At 35.6% G+C, this 20,785-nt stretch overlaps 5 protein-coding genes across 6 annotated transcripts; 3 read left to right on the top strand and 2 right to left on the bottom strand.

The window, feature by feature from the left end:
- The first annotated feature begins 45 nt into the window (after nucleotides 1-45).
- On the top strand, nucleotides 46-3,381 carry LOC103847979. The gene is made up of 2 exons (XM_009124974.3): nucleotides 46-2,061; nucleotides 2,282-3,381. The coding sequence occupies exon 2, from the start codon at nucleotides 2,294-2,296 to the stop codon at nucleotides 3,113-3,115; it is 822 nt and encodes a 273-aa protein (XP_009123222.1). The 5' UTR covers nucleotides 46-2,061; nucleotides 2,282-2,293; the 3' UTR covers nucleotides 3,116-3,381.
- Nucleotides 3,340-4,796, bottom strand: LOC103847978 (protein SYM1). Its single transcript, XM_009124973.3, has 4 exons — nucleotides 4,344-4,796; nucleotides 4,037-4,265; nucleotides 3,750-3,874; nucleotides 3,340-3,608 (listed from the first exon to the last, which is right to left on the bottom strand). The coding sequence occupies exons 1-4, from the start codon at nucleotides 4,644-4,646 to the stop codon at nucleotides 3,519-3,521; spliced, it is 747 nt and encodes a 248-aa protein (XP_009123221.1). The 5' UTR covers nucleotides 4,647-4,796; the 3' UTR covers nucleotides 3,340-3,518.
- Nucleotides 4,797-10,036: 5,240 nt separating this feature from the next.
- LOC103847981 (PXMP2/4 family protein 4) lies at nucleotides 10,037-11,402 on the bottom strand. Its single transcript, XM_009124975.3, has 4 exons — nucleotides 10,978-11,402; nucleotides 10,674-10,908; nucleotides 10,460-10,584; nucleotides 10,037-10,373 (listed from the first exon to the last, which is right to left on the bottom strand). Exons 1-4 carry the CDS (start codon nucleotides 11,278-11,280, stop codon nucleotides 10,284-10,286), a joined length of 753 nt encoding a protein of 250 aa, XP_009123223.1. The 5' UTR covers nucleotides 11,281-11,402; the 3' UTR covers nucleotides 10,037-10,283.
- Nucleotides 11,403-13,719: 2,317 nt separating this feature from the next.
- On the top strand, nucleotides 13,720-15,550 carry LOC103847982 (classical arabinogalactan protein 9). Its single transcript, XM_009124976.2, has 2 exons — nucleotides 13,720-14,534; nucleotides 15,260-15,550. Exons 1-2 carry the CDS (start codon nucleotides 14,049-14,051, stop codon nucleotides 15,323-15,325), a joined length of 552 nt encoding a protein of 183 aa, XP_009123224.2. The 5' UTR covers nucleotides 13,720-14,048; the 3' UTR covers nucleotides 15,326-15,550.
- A 626-nt stretch (nucleotides 15,551-16,176) lies between these two features.
- LOC103847983 (gibberellin-regulated protein 7) lies at nucleotides 16,177-19,597 on the top strand. 2 transcript variants are annotated; one of them, XM_018655839.2, is made up of 2 exons: nucleotides 16,177-18,905; nucleotides 19,135-19,597. In XM_018655839.2, the coding sequence occupies exons 1-2, from the start codon at nucleotides 18,827-18,829 to the stop codon at nucleotides 19,374-19,376; spliced, it is 321 nt and encodes a 106-aa protein (XP_018511355.1). In that variant the 5' UTR covers nucleotides 16,177-18,826; the 3' UTR covers nucleotides 19,377-19,597. The 2 variants fall into 2 exon arrangements, with proteins under 2 accessions (XP_018511355.1, XP_009123225.1); XM_009124977.3 differs by having other exon boundaries at nucleotides 16,321-18,905; nucleotides 19,132-19,597.
- Nucleotides 19,598-20,785: the final 1,188 nt, after the last annotated feature.

The raw sequence follows: 20,785 nt of genomic DNA on the forward strand, positions 1-20,785 counted from the left end.
TTCCTTTCTCTTTCTCTTCTTATTCTTTCAGATCTCTGATTTTCTTGATATCGACGAAAACATAAATCACAGGTTACTCCACTTAAGTTACCTCCACTTATACAACCAGCATCACCATTTACCACTGCATTAGTTTCTGCTGCTGTCGTCATCCGTCATTCAATTGATATCATTTCATATTATCTTCCATGTAGATCGTACTGTCCAATCTGGTTTGGAGGAAACGCTAGACGAGGTTCTGTCATTGCCGACATTAACTGACACGCCACCATCAGTGTTCTTCCATTTCCTAACTTCCATCGAAATTAACAAAAATAGCCCGGAATTGATGTCGCTTTCATATTGTCTTCCCCGTCTTCTTTATGTTTAACATTTTTAAGTTTTCAAATCTGCTCTATTATACATACATACTTATATAGTATAGTTTAATATTATATATGATTTTCAGATTTTAATTACATTATATTTTAAATTTGGGTTTATTAATTAGAGTTTACTGATTAGTGTTTAGTGTTTAGTATTTGAAAGGTGAGGATGAAATTAGAAATAGGTTAAAATAAGGTTTAGTATTTTACATTTTTGTTTATTGTGTTCTATTCTATTATATACATATAGAATAGAAATGCAAAACAATATACATTATATTTTTTTTTATGTTCTATTCTTAGTGTAACGTAATATATTATATAACTATATTATTTTAATATGTTTTATTATATTTGTTGATTTCTATAGAGTGTTCTATTTTATTTTGAAATATAGTTTGTAATTTTCTTATGTTTTAAAATCGTTTATTGTTCTTGAACATTGATAATTTCTACCAAAAAGTCAAAAATTTGAACTATCAAATCTTAATAGTATTTGTCTATATTAGTTTTCTTTTAAAAAATTCATTTTTTATTATTCAAAATTTTGTAGTATATTATTCATAGAGCTTTTTAAATAGGTGTGTTCTTATTATGGCCACATGTTATAGATTTATCAACGTCATCAGTTATTTTCACTTTTATCGTCTACTGGGTGTTTTTCTACACCGAGTACAGAAATAAAATTTTATAGTTTAAATCATATTTAAAGATAATAGAGTTTATTATCTGCTTACAATTTAATTTTAATTCTTAATATAAATTTATGTAAAAATTAAGATAAAATAACTTATATTTAAATTTATATCTAATAATATATATTTTATATTTAAAATTATAATTTTGGAAAATCATTTTATCTATTCTTTTGATTAAAATATATAAAATAAAACTCTAAAAAATTAATAAAAAAATTCTGTTAGGTATATAATTATCAAAAAGTAAAACTAAATAATATTTAAAAAAATTTAAATATAAAAAGAAACTAAGAGTATTGGGATAAGAATATTACCATGTTTTAAGAACTCCATAAAATTTTGAAGAATTTTTTTAGTTATAAAAATTTAGATAATTATAAAAAATAGAATTAAGTAATATTTGAAAATTATAAATTATTATTATATTTCAATTTCTATTATTATATTCTTTATTTTATATTAATGATGATATATGAGTTATTACCATCTTTAAAAAACGTTGCCAAAATATAAATCTACTTAAGGGTACATGTCAATTAGATCAATGTCATGTCATATTTTATACTAAGCCATGTCATTATTATTTTTTCAAAACTACACATGACAAATCGCTTTTTAAATAATGTGTAACAGATTTTCTACATACAAAGTTATAACCAGATAAAAAAGATGTTAAATGTTTTTTATAATTAAATCTTGTCAAAATCATAGATATATATTTTTATTTCCTATTTGGCTACTCTCAGCAAATTAACCCTTTTTCATACGTCAATAAAATCATTTAGGCAAAAAAATAAACTTTAAAGCCTCGGTTTGGTCTTTAAAAAAAAAGCCTCGGTTTTGGTCTATCTATTTCACGCACGAACGAAAAGATGAATCCACGCAATTAAAAAAAAAAAAAGGAAGCGAACTCGATAAAATAACAAAGAAAAAAAACAAAAATCCCTTTAGGGCAGAAAGAGAAGAAGTACTTCTGCAAGAATCAATCGCTTCTACTGGTTCGTACTCAAACCCTAATCTCCCATCGATCTCCGATCATCATCCTTCTCTCTCTTCTCTTTTTCATTGATTCTAACTCTTTTCTTCGAGAAGCTTCACGCTTTCAACTCCCCCGATCCTCTCAATTTCAATCGATTACGCTCACAACATAATCGGATTCTTGATGAATTATCTTGATTTCACTTTCTTACTTGAGTAAAAGCTAAATAATTGTTTCAGGTGTCAAAGAAGATGGGGTCAGAATCAGATCAATGCTCTTCCAGATTCAATACCATGGAGGTCAAATCTCTCATTTACCAAAAAATCGGACACTCGAGAGCTAACAGTTACTTCCACCACCTTGGTAACTTCCTCACCTCGAGGATAAGCAAGTCCGAGTTCGACAAGCTTTGTATCAAGACCATCGGTAGAGAACACGTCCCTCTTCACAACCGTTTGCTACGTTCCATCCTCAAGAACGCAACCGTTGCTAACTCTCCTCCACCACCAAGATTTCTCAAGAAATCTGATTCTGCATTCCCTCGAAAGTGCAGGTCGAGGAAGTTTAGAGACAGGCCGAGTCCGCTTGGTCCGCTCGGGAAGCCTCAAAGCATCACCACGACTAATGACGAGTCCTTGTCCAAGGCACAGAGACTTCCAATGGAAGAAGGAGAAGAGGTTGAACAGAGTGTAGAGAGCCGAAGAAGCCCCTTGACCGCGCTGACGGCGCCGCTTGGTGTTTCCATGACCGGAGCAAGAAAGTTTGTTTGCAGAAAGGGTGAGACTTGTCAAAACAGCGGCGAGCTTCCTGATGCAATGACCTTGAAGAGTAGGCTAGAGAAGAAACTGGAGATGGAAGGGGTAACGTTGTCAATAGACTCTGCTGATGTTTTGAATAGCGGGTTGGATGCGTTTATCACAAGGCTGATAAAGCCTTGTTTGAGTTTGGTCGGACAAAAACGAGTTTCGATGTCGGATTTGCGCGCTGCAATGGAGTTGAATCCAAGGGTTCTTGGAGAGGATTGGGCTATACATCTAGAGAAAATCTGTTCTCGTGCTTCTGATGAGGAGTAAAGTTGTAGAAAAAAAACATTTGAAACTGTTAATGATATTTGATTGATCGATTCTTTTCCTGGATGGGAATTGCGAGTAGAGTCTTCTTGAGGAAGCTTTGAAGGAGGCTTCAGGTTGTACAATAGGTTTATATATAATAGATAGATATAAGTTTAAATCACCATTTGTTTAGAAGGATATCTTTACTTTCTTTTTCTGTATTTCTTTCTCCTTGCGTCTCTCAATGTATCAAATTTTCAATTAAAGAAAAAGAAACTTTTAACATCTAAGTCCTCGATAGACTCTGTTTTATTCGCAGGAAGTCACATTTCATTGAAAGAGAACGTAATTCAGACAAATAAGATAAACCAAAGCTCATTGGTTCGTGGGAAAACATGTCTTTGTAGAAGATCTTTTAAATGTTTCAGCTTGAAATAGCGTCTGGCTTTTTACGGTTTCCCATGTAAGTCATGTAGATTGTCCACAAATAGGAAAACCCGTTGCTTACAAGAGGCTGCAAGATTAAGAGAAAAAACAAGAGCAGACTGGAGTGAGAAACCAATCGTTTCAGTTTTGTCCTAAGATAAGCAGCAAAAGTCATCTGAGTTTTGTCTTGCACCACATGTCTAAAACGAGATGGGGGTATGAATGTTACCTGTAAATGAACGGGGAAGAACTTGAATGTTATAAAATCACATATAGGCCAATACATGACACAGTTTCGCATCGCAGGGACAAAGTCCCTTTTCAATCTGGCAACTATATCTGATCCGCCTTCACCTGAACAAACAGAAAATAATATCGCTTAGAACATGATCTAGTGTTGTAACCAAAACTACTTGTATAAACTGAAACTCTTCGCCACTAAATTCTATGGAATCTCTGGATTCTCTTAGCTAATGGAAATAACCAATCAATATGAATACACAAAAGGAAGCTTACCCTGTAGTAACGCATTCAATGAGAAGAAAGTCACCATCATAATAGGCCCGTAGATTATATTCCCCATGGCCATTTTCTTAAACGTTGTGATGAAATCCTGTCTGGGCAAGAGTCTCGACATAAAATTGAACCAACAGTGAAGTGTTGGACCCAAGACACATAGACCATATCCACCCATCCTTGCTGTTCTCACTAAGTCATAAGAGTCTGAAGATTCTTTCGCAATGGTCTGATAAAATACCACAATTCACATTAAAAACATGTAAGAAATTAAATAAAACGATTTTAAGAATGTTTTTCTGCTTACCTGAGAAGACAAATCGGCGGCAATGTAGATAAGAGAAGACGTGACGCTTTTGGTCAGAACGGGGCGTGACTTCACCATACCAAGATACCATCCCACGAAGCCAACAGACGAGGAGGAAGGAGGAGGAGGAGGAGGTGGGTGCCCGGTTTGCTTTCCTCTCCCAAGAAACTGAGGCCTCGATTGAAGTCGCCTAAGGTTCGAAAGAGCAAGGCTGGTTTTACCAAAAGGATCTTCCGCCGCCGCGTTCCGCCGTATGAGCCGTGCGGCGTCGTTGGTGACTTTTCTGAACAATGCCAGGCTCATTTTGCTCCGGATGCGTTAGTTTCCGAGATTTTTGGATTATAGCAAAAGGTAAAAACAACTCTCCACCCACCCACCATGGCTGTTCATTTACCGTCGGTTTACCTAAACCGTATTTGGGCTAAGTGTTGTTGGGACCTATATTCCATTGGCTTATAAGTCGAAAGAGGGGAAAAAAAAACAGTACAAAGTGAGCAGCAAGTTCAGATTCATACAAAATGAATAACATGATCAAATCTATTACCTGTATGGTTAAATCTGATAACAGTTCTGGTTGATCATAGACTCTTTCAAAAAGATAGTAAATCCCTTTTATTTGTGTTAGAGAATGTATTTCCCTTGAATGTACGTTTCATTGATCACTCAAATATATACAGAGATTTGTTACAACAATATTGATATCTTCCTATATTTACTCTAACGTATCCAACTGAATATTTGGCATATTCTTTGGTTGCTAATACTCCCCCACAGTCGAAGCGTGGAGTTTACGTTACGCCGAGACTGGAACGAAAAGAGTTAAACAGTGAAGAAGGAAGACCCTTAGTGAAAATGTCTGCATATTGGAGCTCAGACGGGATGTGCAGAACGCGTACTTGGCCCATGTGAACTTTCTCTCTGACAAAGTGTATGTCAATCTCTATGTGCTTTGTCCGCTGATGTTGAACAGGATTAGTGGACAAGTACACCGCGCTGATGTTATCACAGTAGATGATGGTTGCTTGAGGAATGTGAAAGTCCATCTCGAGCAGTAGGTTTCGTAGCCAGCAAGCTTCAGCGACAACGTTTGCCACACCCTTGTACTCTGCTTCTGCACTCGACCTAGAAACTGTTGGTTGCCTCTTTGCTGACCATGAGACCAAGTTGTCACCAAGATAGATGCAGAAGCCTGATGTAGAGCGTCGTGTGGAAGGACAACCGGCCCAATCAGCATCTGAGTAACCTGTCATCGTCATCCTCTGTTTCTTTAAAAGTTGCAGACCGAGGTGTTTGGTTCCTTGGACATACCGGAGCACCCGTTTTAGGGCAAGGAGATGAGGTTCACGTGGATCATGCATGAAGAGGCATACCTGCTGAACAGCATAAGAGATGTCAGGGCGGGTGAATGTGAGATACTGAAGAGCACCAGCCAAGCTTCTATACTCAGTTGGGTCTGCAACCGGGTTGCCTACTTTTTCTTCTAGCTTGGATTTTAAATCAACAGGTGTTGCACACGGTTTGCAATCTTGCATCCCTGATCTCTCTAGAATCTCCTTAGCATAGTGACTTTGATTTAAGAACAAGCCTTTGTCGTTGAACTTGGCAGAGATCCCGAGAAAAGAGCTTATACGACCTTCATCTGTTATCGGAAACTCCTTCTTTAAGGCTGCTATGACAGAGTCTCGTAGCTGTGTTGTAGAGGCAGTGATGACAATGTCATCTACGTACAGAATCAGATAAGCCCGAGCGCCATTGTTTGTGTAGATGAATAAGCTCGTGTCGTTTTTACTCTGTTTGAACCCCTGGGTTGTAATGAAAGAGACAAATCTTGCATTCCAGGTGCGAGGAGCCTGCTTCAATCCATAGATTGATCTGTTCAGCTTACATACATGGTTTGGTTTTGTCTTGTCCACAAATCCAGGTGGTTGGAACATATACACTGTCTCTTCCAGATTACCATGTAAAAAAGCATTCTGTACGTCTAGCTGGTTCACTGGCCAATCATGAACTAGAGCAATGTGAAGGAGAGTGCGTATAGTAGCTGGCTTGACCACTGGGCTGAATGTCTCAGAGAAGTCAACTCCTTGTTCCTGCGTTTTTCCATCTGCAACAAGGCGAGCCTTTGGCTTCTTATAAACACCATTAGCATCATATTTATGTTTGTAAAGCCACAGAGAGTTGATTATATTTGCAGCCGGTGGTCGAGGGACCAATTCAAAAGTTTTACTTTTAATAATTGCACTGTACTCATCATGCATGGCAGGATTCCAAAAGGGATCAGCAAGAGCTTGGCGGTGATTTTTTGGTAAAGGAGAGATTGTGTTTGTGTGAAGAGAAAAGAATTGAGTTGGCTTGTGAATCCCGTGTTTGGATCGAGTTGTCATGGCATGCCTTGGTACCTCAACAGCAGCTTGGCTTGCTTGAGTTGGCGCCTGGGAATTGGCTTGAGGAACCGGTGATGTTTGAACCGGTTGAGTTGGACTTTGAAGAATTTGACGAAACAGAGCAGAAGGCTCTGAGTCCTGATCGAGAAAATCATAGGTTGCTTTTTCTCGAGGAGTTTTGTTTGGGTAAGGAAAGCAAGATTCATCAAATCGTACGTGACGAGAGATGATTATTTTTCGAGTGGAGAGGTCATAGGATCTATATCCTCTTTGATCTTGAGGATACCCAAGGAAGATACATCGAGATGACCGTGGAGAAAGCTTGTGATGAGTGGAATTGTTTTGGTTAGGATAACAAAGACAACCAAAAACTTTTAAGTGATCATATCTTGGAAGCTTTTTAAAAAGAACAGTGTAAGGCGTGTGGTTTTGGATCGCCTTAGACGGAAGAATATTAAGAAGATACACAGCAGTATGAAGGGCCTCTATCCAAAAAGAAGAAGGAAGATTGGCCTGGAACAAGAGAGTACGAACTGCATTATTGATAGTTTGTATCATTCTTTCAGAGCGTCCGTTTTGTTGAGACGTATACGGACACGAGAAGCGGAAGTTTATGCCATGAGCTGCAAAGTGTTTGTGAAATTGAGCATTGTTATACTCTCCCCCATTGTCACATTGAAGAGCTTTTATGTCTGTAGAAAATTGATTCTTAACAAGAGCAGAGAAGTGTAGGAACTTTGAGAACACTTCATCTTTGCGTCTTAAAGGATATACCCAAAGATAGTGTGTGAACTGATCAAGAAATAAGACATAATATTTGATGCCACTGAGGCTTTGAACAGGGGAGGTCCACAGATCCGAATGAACAATTTGAAAGGGTGCAGTGACAGCTGAATCAGAAGAAGAAAAAGGTAGTTTATTTTGTTTCCCAAGTTGACATGCGTTACAAAGAGTTTGCAAGTCATTTTTATTACATATCAAAGCACAAGAAGAAAATAAAGAATTCAACGAAGCATTGTTGGGATGAGCTAAACGTTGATGCCAAATGCTTGAAGAGGTTGCAAGAAAAGTTGAGGGAACTTGAGATGATTTATTCGAAGAAGGGAAAACTGGGTATAGATCTCCAGTGCTGTCACTGCGGAGAATCGTCCTCCGAGTTAGAAGATCCTTCACAGAGAAACCAAAAGGATCAAACTCAATGGAGCAAACATTGTCTGTGGTGAATTTACGAACAGAGATAAGGTTTTTAATGATAGAAGGAGTAACAAGCACAGTGTTTAAAGCTAGAGGGCGTGTTTTTGTTGGAAAAGAAATTGAACCCGCTTTTTGAATAGGAATGCGATGACCATTGGCTACCATGACTGATTTTCCAGTGTTAAGATTAAAAGTAGACTTGAGAATACCTGCAGTATTTGCTAGATGCGCCGTTGCTCCGGAGTCCATGTACCACTGTGTGTTTGATGGATCGACAAGAGTCATGGTGTTGAACGCTGATGCGAAGTCGGCCGTTGGTTGCGTCGTCGGAGTCTGCAGCTGATTCTGTTGTGGGAATTGTTGATTTGGTGAGAATGGACGCGGACCCAGTAGACCTTGTTGCATTTGAGGCCATGGTTGTTGTTGATTCCACATCGGGTAGTTGTTGGCCCAGAAGGGAGCGTTCCATTGCTGATAGGGAGGTCTCTGGTTTTGATAGTAGTTGCGTCCTCTGCCTCGATTGTTTCTCCCACGTCCTCTGTTATTGTAGCGTTGTTGCTGTTGTGGCTGACTGGAGTGTTGTGGTGTCTTCTGTTCTTGCGTAGGGGAGGAAGCCAGAAGATCTTTGTCAGAAGAGGAGGTGTCATTGTTGGACGGAACAGGTTTCTTGCCTCTGTTTACACGCTCTTCTTCAAGTAACAGCATCGAACGAGCCTCTTCGAACGTCGGGAAAGGTTGACGATGCATAACGACGTTGACGATGTTGTCGTATTTTGCATTAAGTCCATTCAGCGTGTAGGTTACTAAAGTGCGATCTGAGACGGGGGCATCGACATTTGAAAGAAGATCTGCAAGGGATTTTAATTCCTGGCAGTAAGCTTGAATGGTAAGATCGCCAATTTCCTTAGTACGAAGAGCGTGATCTAGTTGAATAGCACGAGCCTCCTTGTTGTTTCTGAAAAAATTCTCAATTCTAGCCCATATCTCACGTGCGTTACCTCCAGTCTTGAAGGTACTCTTGAAGAGGTCCTTAGACAACGTTCCGTAGAGCCAGAGCTTGACGATGCCGTCACGTTTGGTCCAAGTAACATCATCGGCATCGGTTGGAAGAAGCGATCCGTCGAGATGTCCTGAAACATCAAAACTTTGACAATGAGTTAACATGAGTTCTCTCCACGCGTCATAGTTATGATCGTCGGTGTCAAGAATGATGGGTATGTGTGACTTTATATTAGTCACTCCATAGATACGATCCGCTGGTTGAAGATTGACAGCCATTAAAGAGAAAAAGAAGAAGAAATTTTAGACGAGGTGGAGAGGATGAGGAGAAGAAGAAAAAGAAAGGAGAAGAGATTATAATGGTTCAGGAACAGAACCCTCTGATACCATGTTAGAGAATGTATTTCCCTTGAATGTACGTTTCATTGATCACTCAAATATATACAGAGATTTGTTACAACAATATTGATATCTTCCTATATTTACTCTAACGTATCCAACTGAATATTTGGCATATTCTTTGGTTGCTAATAATTTGTAGTGACAGAAATTCATCAAATCTTTATAAATGTTAAATGAAGCAGAATAAATCGTGATTTAATATGATTACGAGCTACACTTTAATATGATTACGAGCTACACTCATTTACTTACAAAAGTTATACTTTCTCCACATCCAAATGACTGATGTTTTTTTTTTTTTTTTTGTGAACGAAAGATTTGATATTCTATGTTTAGTTAATACATCTAAATTTAAAAGAAACATAAACTAAAATGTAAAAATATAAATGGTTGAATTTTACCGAGAATCAGATAGATAAAATTTTGGGAGCATGTGGATCAAGATTCCTCAGATTTTCAGCAAACAGCTTTGTCATATATTTCCTGTTTAACTTGCCATACTTATTGTCAACGGAGTTGTATGTGTTCTGGTTTGGTCTACACCCATTCGCAATCATATACATAACGACTCCAATGGCTTTCCTTAAACATTGAGTCAACCGCATAAGAAACAGGGTGATCACATCAGAGACAGTCCTGACTCCCTCATCTCTGAGCGTCTCTCATCCAAGTATTCCTACAGTACACGTATATATAACTATGTTGTACGATGTGACATATATCATCTAAGCTCATACAACAATTCTTCTTTACACTTTTCGTAGAATGCAAAGTACAACTTTGGAGTCAAATAGAGACGGTGGAAATCCAAAGTGGATTTGACAGTAAGAATGTTGCCCCGTATTGAACGGAACAAAAATAATAGTACAATACAAATAGGACGTGTCTGTGTAACTGTGTTTATTCGCTTCGTTCAGTCACATGCAATGTGCAACACAATGTTAGCAGATATCCGAGTGTTTCAGCTTGAAATTACGGCTGGTTTTTCACGATTTCCCATGTAAGTCATGTAGATGGACCACACATACGAAAATGAATTGCTTACAAGAGGCTGCAGGATAAACAAAACAAGAAAGCAGATTGAGGTGAAATCCTAAGATAAAGCAGCAACGGGGGGGAAGTGCGATGACTCGTTACCTGTAAATGAACGGGGAAGAACTTGAAAGTTATAAAATCACAAACAGGCCAATACATGACACAGTTCAACATCACGGGAAGAAGGTCCCTTTTCAATCGAGCAAGTATATCAGAACCACCTTCACCTGAGCAAGCAAACAAAAACAAAAAACGCTTAAAGAACATTGGGTTTCGTGTTGTAATTAAACCACTTTGATTACAAGAAGCTTTTTACCCTGTAGTAACGCGTTGAACGATAAGAAAATAACCATAATGGTAGGCCCGTAGACGGTCTGTCCCATGGCCACTTTCTTAAACGATGTGATGAAATCTTGTTTAGGAAAGAGTCTTGACATGAAACCGAACCATTGGTGCTGTACAGGACCCAATATAAGTAGACCGTATGCTCCCATTCTTGCTGTTCTTACAAGGTCGTACGACTCTGAAGAAGCTTTCTCCTTCGTAATGGTCTGTTGAAAAAAAATCAAATGAAAACAAATATATAATAAGGAACCCTGATTTTGGAAAAAGGTAAGAACCTGAGAGGACAAATCGGCGGCGATGTAAATAAGGGAAGAGGTGATTCCTTTGGTGAGGACGGGGCGTGATTTCACCATGCCAAGATACCATCCCACCAAACCAGCCGAGGAGGAAGAGGATGAACAGAAACCAGAGGAAGGAGGAGGTGGGATTCTTGTTTGTTTTGGTCTCCCGAGAGGCTGATTCGAGCGGAGATAAGGCCTCGATTGCAATCTTGTTCCGGTTTTGACAAACGGATCTGATGCCGCCGCGTTCCGCCGTATCAGCTGGGCGGCGGCGTTTCTGAACAAGGCTCCGCTCATTGTTGCTTCGGCTTTGTTTAGCTTCTCCGAGAATCTGGGGATTGAGTTCAGGGAAGCGTGTTTTCAAAGCTGAAAGTACGTTCAAGGTTGGACTTTGGTTGGATAAAGAGGATGGGCATTTCGGGATGCGTATTGGTACATGTAACTTGAAATTGTAAAAATCAGGAATTTCCAAAAAGAAACAAGACGGTTTTGAGATTTTTTTTTTTTAAAAAGAAAATTCAAAATAATTTGCATAACAAAATTATAGAATTTTATAAAATTTTACAAGTTTCAGAAATTTTTGAAAAAATATATATAATATATCTATCTATCTATCTGTTCTATTAAAATAAAGTTATTGTTTTATCTACTAATGAGAAATCATATTAAGACCATTTAATTAATCACATAATATATCATCTTTGATTATTTATATTAATCAATCAAAAATATAAAATTTTTTAAAAAAACTTAATAATTAATAAAATTATTAATAATAAATCAATTTAACTATAACGTTCAATTTTATTTTTTATAACAAATCCGTTGAAAAATAATCTAACAAAATTCAAAAAAATTAAAATATTTTTTATTAAATAATACATTAATTAATTTCGTGATTAGTAATACAATATAATTATAAATTAATATTAATTAAAGTTTTATTATAAAACAAAAAACTAACCTACTTTTTATAGATTTATAATTATAGTCTATACTATATTAAAATATAAGTATATTAAATATGAAAAATATATTAAATTTTTAAATAACCTATTTTATTTTTAAAAATACTTCATTTAAATAAATTATCATTTACCGTTAAAATGGGTTAAAATTTGTAACTATAAAATATTTTTATACAAAAATTAAAATTATTAACATGTGTTGAACTTTTATATCTACATATTTTCCAAAAACATATTTAAATAAAAATTTCTACTTGGTTATTTCATATATGAATTTATTGTATTGCACTCGAAAACTAATAGCAATTAATAATGTAATAAGAAACATTAACAATAAGATTAAAGAGTTATACAATATGTAACACTAAATTTTAAATTATATATCTAGATTGTTTATGATAATATTAAAATTATACATAACCCTTTATAAAATAAAAATTATTCGCAAAGATGTGCGGATTACATTCTAGTCTATATTATTAAAAAGAAATCATCCCAAAAATCTATTTAAAAGTTGTTGCAATTATTCATTTCTAGTCTATATACAACCAAATATTATAAATAAACTCTATTAAAGCAACAATTAAATCCTGTTTCATTTTTTGAATCTGCCCAACAATCTAATTAAAAGTTGTTGCACAAATTCATCTTTAATCTAACCTATTAATTATAATTAAATTCTATTAAAGCAACAACTAAATCATGTTACATTTTATTAGGGCATCTCCATCCCCACTCTATAATTTACTCTAAATACGGAGTGCAAAATAGAGTATGAACAAACAATAAAAAATTACTCTATTTATGGAGTAATCACTTTTTTGTTTCTTTATTACTCTATTTTCATTTTATCTTGTAGTAAATTATGGAGTGGAGATAGAGATGGTCTTAAATCCACGTTTACAATCAATCGTTACTTCTATACACATTTGATATTAATTGTATATCTTCACTTTAATCATTCTTTTTTTTTTTTGATATCTCTTTATATCTTTATTTGTACTTATTATCATTTAGCTACATGGATAGCTGTAGTTGACCATCCGCCTAGCTGTAGTTATCATATTGCCCAGCCGCCTAGCTGTCAGATTGCCTAACTACCAAGCTGCCTTGCCGACCTAACGACCTGAAGACTTGACGACATGGAGACCTGGAAAGTTGAACGAACTGACAACTTGGAAAACTGGCGAACTGGAGACCTTACGATCTATAGAGCTTACGACCTACCGACCTGATGACTTAATCGCCTACCTGAAGAAGATACCTCTCTTCTAGCTTCTTAGCTCGAAGAGAGACCAAGATGACTAGCTAAATAAATAATTTTCTCAAGCAATAACACCTCATACCACACATAAAACATGTTTCCTAAAAACTAGGTTTGGCTTGATTTCGATAAGAATATATAGCAGCTTTTTGTAAAGGCACAACTTGTAATATATTTAGTTTCATTAACGACCAGCTCTTGTAAGCTTGCTCATTAGACAAAGAATGAACACCTAATTCTCGAAGACTCAACACACCTAATATGATGAGTCGAAGGGACCTTTCCTTGAAGCATGAAGCAATAAATGGAGAATGGAGCTCAAGGAACCTTTCTTTGTCGTACAATTAACCAAAATTCCTAATCTTATTTTATGAGTGGATTTTACGATCCATTAATTAACATTTTAAACAATTTATATAAAAAATTCCTTTAATAACATTTTCCTAATCATGTATTTGGTGAGATCCATAATTCTTTTTATTACTTAGCTAAGCACCTAAGCTAAAGTTGGTTTTACATGTTTGGAAATTAGAGTAACTAATTGATACAACTCACACACATTCCCATCATTATAATTTGATAAAACTCGCCGACGTGTCAACAGATCTAGCACCGCCAACTCTCACATGGCATCATGGGTTGTATAATATATACACTGTACAGGACTTCAAGTCTTCAATACAACGCAATGTATCTGCGTTTTGATGTGATTCCACTTTTTCTATTTAAATAAATCATTTTCCTCCTTGTACATTTCCTTTACATTGAACCATCACTCAGAGTCTCAGAGACTGCACTTCATTATTCGAAAAACAAAAGAAAGAACAGAAAAAATGGGTCGGCAATTTGTTATCGTTGCGATCTGCATCGTCCTCGTCGCCGGCGTCGGAGGTCAAGCTCCGTCTTCACCACCAACAGCTACACCAGCACCACCGACTCCAACCACTCCCCCACCAGCAGCAACTCCTCCTCCTGTCTCATCTCCTCCACCAGTCACCACTTCGCCTCCTCCAGCCACCACCGCTCCTCCTCCGGCTACTCCTCCTCCCGTCGCTACCCCTCCTCCAGCAACTCCTCCTCCCGTCGCTACCCCTCCTCCCGTTGCTACCCCTCCTCCAGCAACTCCTCCTCCCGTCGCTACTCCTCCTCCAGCTCCTCTTGCATCTCCTCCCGCTCAGGTTCCGGCTCTTGCTCCGACTACGAAGCCAGACGCTCCTTCTTCATCGCCGTTGTCTAGCCCACCTTCTCCGGCGACTGATGCTCCGGGACCGAGCATCGAGTCGCTCTCTCCAGGACCTTCCACTGATTCAAATGACCAGGTCCGTACACTTTCTTACATTTGACTTGAATCTAACACAATGCGTTTCAGATCTAAGATGTTTTTGACTTTAACACTCGTTCACTTATGCTTGCACTAGATAATCACTGATTAGATCTAAAACCGTTCTTGAATCACATGATTAGCGCAATTTAACATAGGAAGCCTAAGTATGTTCTAAAGTTAGCAGTTGTAAGCGCAATTTAGCAAGGGAGTCCTAACCCGCGCTGTTTCGGTTTTGCCGATTTTCGGACCGTTGCTGTAGCTTCTGTCTCGAGATCTTCGAACTCGAGCCGCGGCGCCAGGAGTCACGTGAGTTGGCAGTATGCACGTGAACGTTATTAACTTCCACGTGTCCATATGTCTGGACCAATGAAATTGGATTTTAAAAGTTTTTTTTGTGCAAATTCGATTTTAAAAGTAGATCCAGTTATTATTTACAAAAAAGTAGATCTAGTTTACTTTTCTTTTGGTCATAAAATTGTTTTTAGTGAGTAAAATAGTCCAAAAGCATGCATGAATCACGGAATTTTCCAGGATTACTTTATGATTAGGACCCCTAGACTTTAGAATCTTTCAAAAGGTTAACCCGGATTAATAAGATTTCCGGAAACTCCTATTTTGAAATTAACACTAATCGAATTATAACTTTATAAATAAAGATGCTTCTCTATGACTCTAACCTATAAAAATGAAATGATGGTTCCAACTTTTTATGTTTTGCAGAATGGTGCAACCAAGACGGTTTCGAGCTTGGTACTTGGATCTGTTCTCGTTTGGTTTATGATCTAAGGGGGAAGGCTTTTCCACGGTGTTCTTTGCAATTATTTTTATGTCGGACGTTTGTTTGTTCCATTGTTATTACTTTGGGGACTGTATTCTTTTGGGATTATAATCATTTGGAGAGGATATTATTGATTGTTGAGATGGAGATATCAGAATATTTTGTTTAGATATATTTTGTGGCTACTTATCCTTTTATTTGATTATTAGTGTACTATAAATTGCTTTCTTCCATGTGTGTTATCCCTATTCTTTTGCCTCTGACCTCTTTCTTGATGCTAGACATTAACTGGGGTGGGGGTTTCAAACACACATACTAAACGAGTGGGCAATCAAACCTACAAGAGGAAGAAAACATAAATTCGTTATCAACTTGTGACAAGGAGTTTGCTGTTTAACGGATATAATGCTTTGGATTCAAAACCCTATAAAGTTTTGTGTGTGGAAGGTGTTAAGAAATCTGCATATCTGTGAAACAAACCAATCTCAAACATCTTATATGGAACTTGGGAGTTCGCAACAAAGAGGAACATAACATACGAGAAAGAGCATAAATTGAACAATGAATAAACTCTCAAGAAGACACGGCATTATCTCCAAAAGTTCGAATGTCATAAGGTCTACAAATGTATGTATGATTTCAAAAAGCTTCGTATCCATGTGGCTCATCTCTTAATGCAATTTAGAGCATCTCCAACCCATTGCTATTTTCACCTCTATAATAGCATTTAGAGATAAAATTACTCCAACACATCTATATTTCTTCCTCTATAATAGAGATCTCTATATTTTCCTCTATTTATAGAGGAAGAAATAAAATTCCTCTATTTTTTACTCTATAATTGGAGATTGCTATTATAGAAAAATACATTGGAGTATATATCACCTCTATTATAGAGTTTCTTTATTTTAGAGGTGAAAATAGCAAAATACATTGGAGATGGTCTTATACACATTTTATTGTTGGCAAAATCCAGATTTAAGATAATTCCATCTTTTACCAAAAAATTAAGAGACGATAGATGACAATCATTCAAACAAAAAATTAATAGTTTTTGTGATCCAACAAAGTTAAATTAGACTTTCAAACATAATCAACACATACATTTCTTGCATACATATGCTAAGGAATTATGATGCTCATGTGGGTAGCAATCATACTTTCATTAATAATCATATGATATTGGAAACATTTATGAGTAGAATTTCACTTTACTCAGACTGTGTTATATGTGGATATACTCAGTCTATACAATAAAAACACTCTATGAGTTATATGATCATATTTTGTGTACATAGTCTACATGTGGGTAACTAATTATTACTCAAAATTAATATCAAATACTTATTTGAACAGTAATTTTCATTTAGCAAATCATTTAGAGTAAAGTCAATGTTGTAATATCTAAACTCTAATTTAATTTGGCACTTTATATAACTTATTGTTTTATAAAAATCATGCATTTTTTTTTAATTTGATTCAATATGATTTATGTATAGATAAACTTATGCATTCGTTATTTCTCATTTCAGAGATCAGAATAGAATACACACATATAAGGTATGATTCATGATTTCCGAAAAACTCTTGTATGTTTTATACATACAAATTAAACATTAATGTAGACCTAATTTTCATTACCTAAGTATAGATCTAATTTCATCATCTAAATATAAATCTGTTATACTTTCCGGATTAGCTATATGTTTATTACCATTAGCTCTTATACCACATGTAGACATTATTTACATTAACCCTAAGATCTTTAACATCTATACTAATTATATAATATAACTATAACTAGGATTAGTGGAGTATCTCAATTCATCGTTGCGGAAATCTTCTTGAATGGTTTTGATTTATGGAAGATGAGTTCTTGATCTTTAAGTTGGAGTTAAGACTTATTTCCTCTTGCCTACAAAATTTTCTTTATGTATTGCTTTTTAGTGTTTGTGATGTCTTTAAGATGGAGAAAAGACATCTATCTATAGGTAGATTTTTTTTTCCTCATCAAGTTTTGATTACTTCTTCACCAAGACTTTATTTCTTTTTGGCAAATTTATTTTTTAATCTCAACCATCCATCAAAGTTGAGTAATGATAAGTATTTAGACTTTTAGAATCATTCATTTATATGTTGAACTTGTTATCTTAGAATGCATTGAATTTAATTCAAATGTTTTTATATTGTTATATATTTCATGAGTCATCAAGTGAGAAACTTTGTAAAATAAGTTATTTGTCCATTAGTTAATCCTTATTAGAAACTAAACTATTTTAGTTATCATTTTATTGTTTACCAAGTGTTTTTAGAATTTAACGATATCAATAAAATATAAATGGACAATAAATCTACACAATGGTATAGAAATGTTTATCTACTAATGAATGTATTTCTTACAATACCATGGAAAGTACCGTAACATGTCTTTTGATTACATTTACTTCGTCCGCGATAGTGGTTGAAAAATGTTCCATTTGGCTAAAAACAAACAAAGTAGGTGAGTATGGGAGTCATGTGCGGAAACCGCGTGGAAATTGGACTTCAGGAGACCATCTCGTTGTTTGTTCATGTTCATTCTCCATCTGTTACCAGCCTGTTTCCCTCAATAATTTATGAATAGATTAACATATTTATTCTTGAGAATGTAACAATTAAATGATCCAATTACTTGTGATCGCTACATCTTTATTATCAATATTACAACCGTGGTATCTCAAACTACTCAAGCTATTTTAAAAAAGCAAGTTAATATTTGTAGTTCGCTAAAAAGGTAAAAAAAAAAACTATAACTAATTTGTAATGAACAATTGCATATATTCTTATTATAAATAAAAAATATATAAAAAATGTGAAAATAATGAAAACTGGTCTATTGTTGAAGACTCATAATGGGAATGAGAGACTACGGTTCGTATATTCTTATTGAGATCTCATCCTTTAAAAAAAAAAAACTGAAAGTATCTTGGGTTTATGAAGAAGTCAAACTAATTTTCAAGAGAAAAAAAATACAATTTACATATAAACCATTTATTAGTATGCAAATAGATATCAAAAATAACGTGATTTACTTTCGCGCATCAGATGAAATTAAGACACATTGGCGTGTCAATATGTCTCTTTACCACTTGACCATAATTCACCTTTTTGGCTATCCTATATCCACTAAATTGTAAAAACATACTTATAAAATTAGTATGTATTTTAGTCTAGGATCCCGAGTTATTAAAATCAACTTCGTATTTATACAGGTTTTAGAGATTATACTGAAATGTTGGTTTGGAATGCTTTATTATTGAAAGAGAATAAAAATAAGAACAATAGAACATGTTGGTTTTATTTAATAAAGATAATGGAATTTGGAAGGGAATATTACTGTAAGTCCATTAAAAATAATGAAGTTGGTAGCTTTGGCCTATAAAAGGCCAATAAAGAGACCACAAGGACAATGTAAACTTGATCCTTGCTAACTATCTTCAGTGACTTAAAGACAACCAGTGAAATTAAACATGAAGATAATCCTCTCCATATTCTTTGTTGCCTCATTTCTTCTAATCACTTCATCTCTTGCTTCGGCTACTATCTCAGGTTTGTTAATCTCTTCCAAGACTCTTTTCTTCTTAATCTACTTTACATAATTAACTATGATATTACTTGGCCTAACTGATTTAGGTAATATATGTTTTTGATACTTATTGATCAAAAATTTAGCAAAGATAAGTGAACTTACTCTACATTGCATAACATGCAAAACTTACAAGGACATAAATATACGTGTACCAAAATCTGGAATGAATATTTCATGATGATGAAGGTGGTGGTGGTGGTGCGGTAGCTCCAGCGCCGGAAATCAAAGATGGAGCAGAGTTAGAGAAATGGTGTGGAGGGAAGTGTGAAGTGAGATGCGAAGAAGCAGGGATGAAGGATAGATGTTTGAAGTATTGTGGGATATGCTGCAAAGAGTGTAAGTGTGTTCCTTCAGGAACTTACGGGAACAAGCATGAGTGTGCTTGCTATCGTGACAAGCTTAGCAGCAAAAAGACTCCCAAGTGTCCTTGATTATACATTTCGTTCTCCATCCAAATTTTTAAATAAATAAAAAAGAAAGATCCGTTGAACCAAATATGTATGGATCTTTTGCTATGAGTTTTTTCCCTTCAATTGTCCTTTTGTAATTCCCGGTGTTTTTTTCTTGATAAGTGATTCCCGGTGTTAAATTGGTTTTTATTATAATGTGGAATTATACACTTACCAATCAATCGAAGCTATCTATTACTCCACATAAGATGATGTTTCGTATTTCACCAATTAAAAACTGAAGCAAGTCAAAGTAGTTAAAACAAATATGCTGAAAAAAAGTTATTTGCAGAACCATGATTGCAATGTGTAAAACTGGTTTTAAAACAATATTTATCTACCATATAATAAATAAATACATTGCATGAATCGGTGATATAAACAATAATTTTTGAATCGATAATCTTATAAATACTTTTTTTTGAACAAACTATTTCTCACAAATATTTTCTTGATGAAAAAATGTATTTTACGTACAAACGAGTGTGAGGGCTAATACTTTCGAAAGAAAGCAGATGAAGGTGTTTGGTAAATAATTATATGATAGAATTGCGACAATGTCTAGGAGGTTTTAAAAGACTGACTATCGTGTTAGGTTCATCACGTGCTTCAACTACTTCTTTGTCTACGTTTTCGATTTTTCCAATATTTTCTGGGCATAATGAAACGAGTAATTGATAAAAAAAAAAAAAATGAAACGAGTAATTTACATGTACCTTAATGCTATCTTGGCTTGTCTGCTCATCCATCCATATGATCCATCCACGCTATTCTCATGTTTTTTTATCTAGCCAGCTCAATCAGATACTTAACCGAATCCCCTTGTTTTGTAGTCACTCAATCAATCATCTTCACAAGAAATAAAGAGAGACGGCTCAGTCCCAATAGAGCCATCTAGTACATTCAATACATTAGCCATGCTAACGTTCCACAATCAGCCACTAATCTACTCATGATCAGAAAGAACAGTACCCAACAGCCCTACAATCGCAGATAATATAAGATGACTTATACTCGACCAGACAGCCAACAAAAACATCAGTTGCCCACTGAAACCCCCGATAGACGCTCAGTCAGTCTCATTTATCGCAAAACAAGTTCAATACCTCTAGTCTTGCTTCTTTTCGATCACCCATAATCTGTGAGTCTCTACACCTTCACTGTCCCATTTACGCTCAGTTAAGGATCGTTTACCAATCGTCGCACTATTCTGATTCGTCCTTCCGTACAAACGATCATCTACACATGATCACCCTCAGACTCTCTAACCAATGGCGTATCCGTTTCCGCTGCAGTTCCCTATCGCGAACTATCACCCAACAGGCCTTGATCAGTACGATCTAGTCTACACTGAATCGGTTTCTCCCTGACTCACAGGCCGTAACTATGTA

Source organism: Brassica rapa, chromosome A09 (assembly GCF_000309985.2).
Source record: "Brassica rapa cultivar Chiifu-401-42 chromosome A09, CAAS_Brap_v3.01, whole genome shotgun sequence".
In the NCBI taxonomy this organism is placed as follows: Eukaryota; Viridiplantae; Streptophyta; class Magnoliopsida; order Brassicales; family Brassicaceae; genus Brassica; species Brassica rapa.

Excerpts from the sequence above, each read along its gene's own strand:
- LOC103847979 (XM_009124974.3), top strand. The coding sequence starts at position 2,294 with ATGGGGTCAGAATCAGATCAATGCTCTTCCAGATTCAATACCATGGAG.
- LOC103847978 (XM_009124973.3), bottom strand. The coding sequence starts at position 4,646 with ATGAGCCTGGCATTGTTCAGAAAAGTCACCAACGACGCCGCACGGCTC. Across the intron at positions 4,266-4,343 it reads CCGCCGATTTGTCTTCTCAG|ACCATTGCGAAAGAATCTTC; the intron begins GTAAGCAGAAAA and ends GTATTTTATCAG. Across the intron at positions 3,875-4,036 it reads ATTGAATGCGTTACTACAGG|GTGAAGGCGGATCAGATATA; the intron begins GTAAGCTTCCTT and ends CTGTTTGTTCAG.
- LOC103847981 (XM_009124975.3), bottom strand. The coding sequence starts at position 11,280 with ATGAGCGGAGCCTTGTTCAGAAACGCCGCCGCCCAGCTGATACGGCGG. Across the intron at positions 10,909-10,977 it reads CCGCCGATTTGTCCTCTCAG|ACCATTACGAAGGAGAAAGC; the intron begins GTTCTTACCTTT and ends TTTTTTCAACAG. Across the intron at positions 10,585-10,673 it reads GTTCAACGCGTTACTACAGG|GTGAAGGTGGTTCTGATATA; the intron begins GTAAAAAGCTTC and ends TTGCTTGCTCAG.
- LOC103847982 (XM_009124976.2), top strand. The coding sequence starts at position 14,049 with ATGGGTCGGCAATTTGTTATCGTTGCGATCTGCATCGTCCTCGTCGCC. Across the intron at positions 14,535-15,259 it reads CCACTGATTCAAATGACCAG|AATGGTGCAACCAAGACGGT; the intron begins GTCCGTACACTT and ends TATGTTTTGCAG.
- LOC103847983 (XM_009124977.3), top strand. The coding sequence starts at position 18,827 with ATGAAGATAATCCTCTCCATATTCTTTGTTGCCTCATTTCTTCTAATC. Across the intron at positions 18,906-19,131 it reads TGCTTCGGCTACTATCTCAG|GTGGTGGTGGTGGTGCGGTA; the intron begins GTTTGTTAATCT and ends ATGATGATGAAG.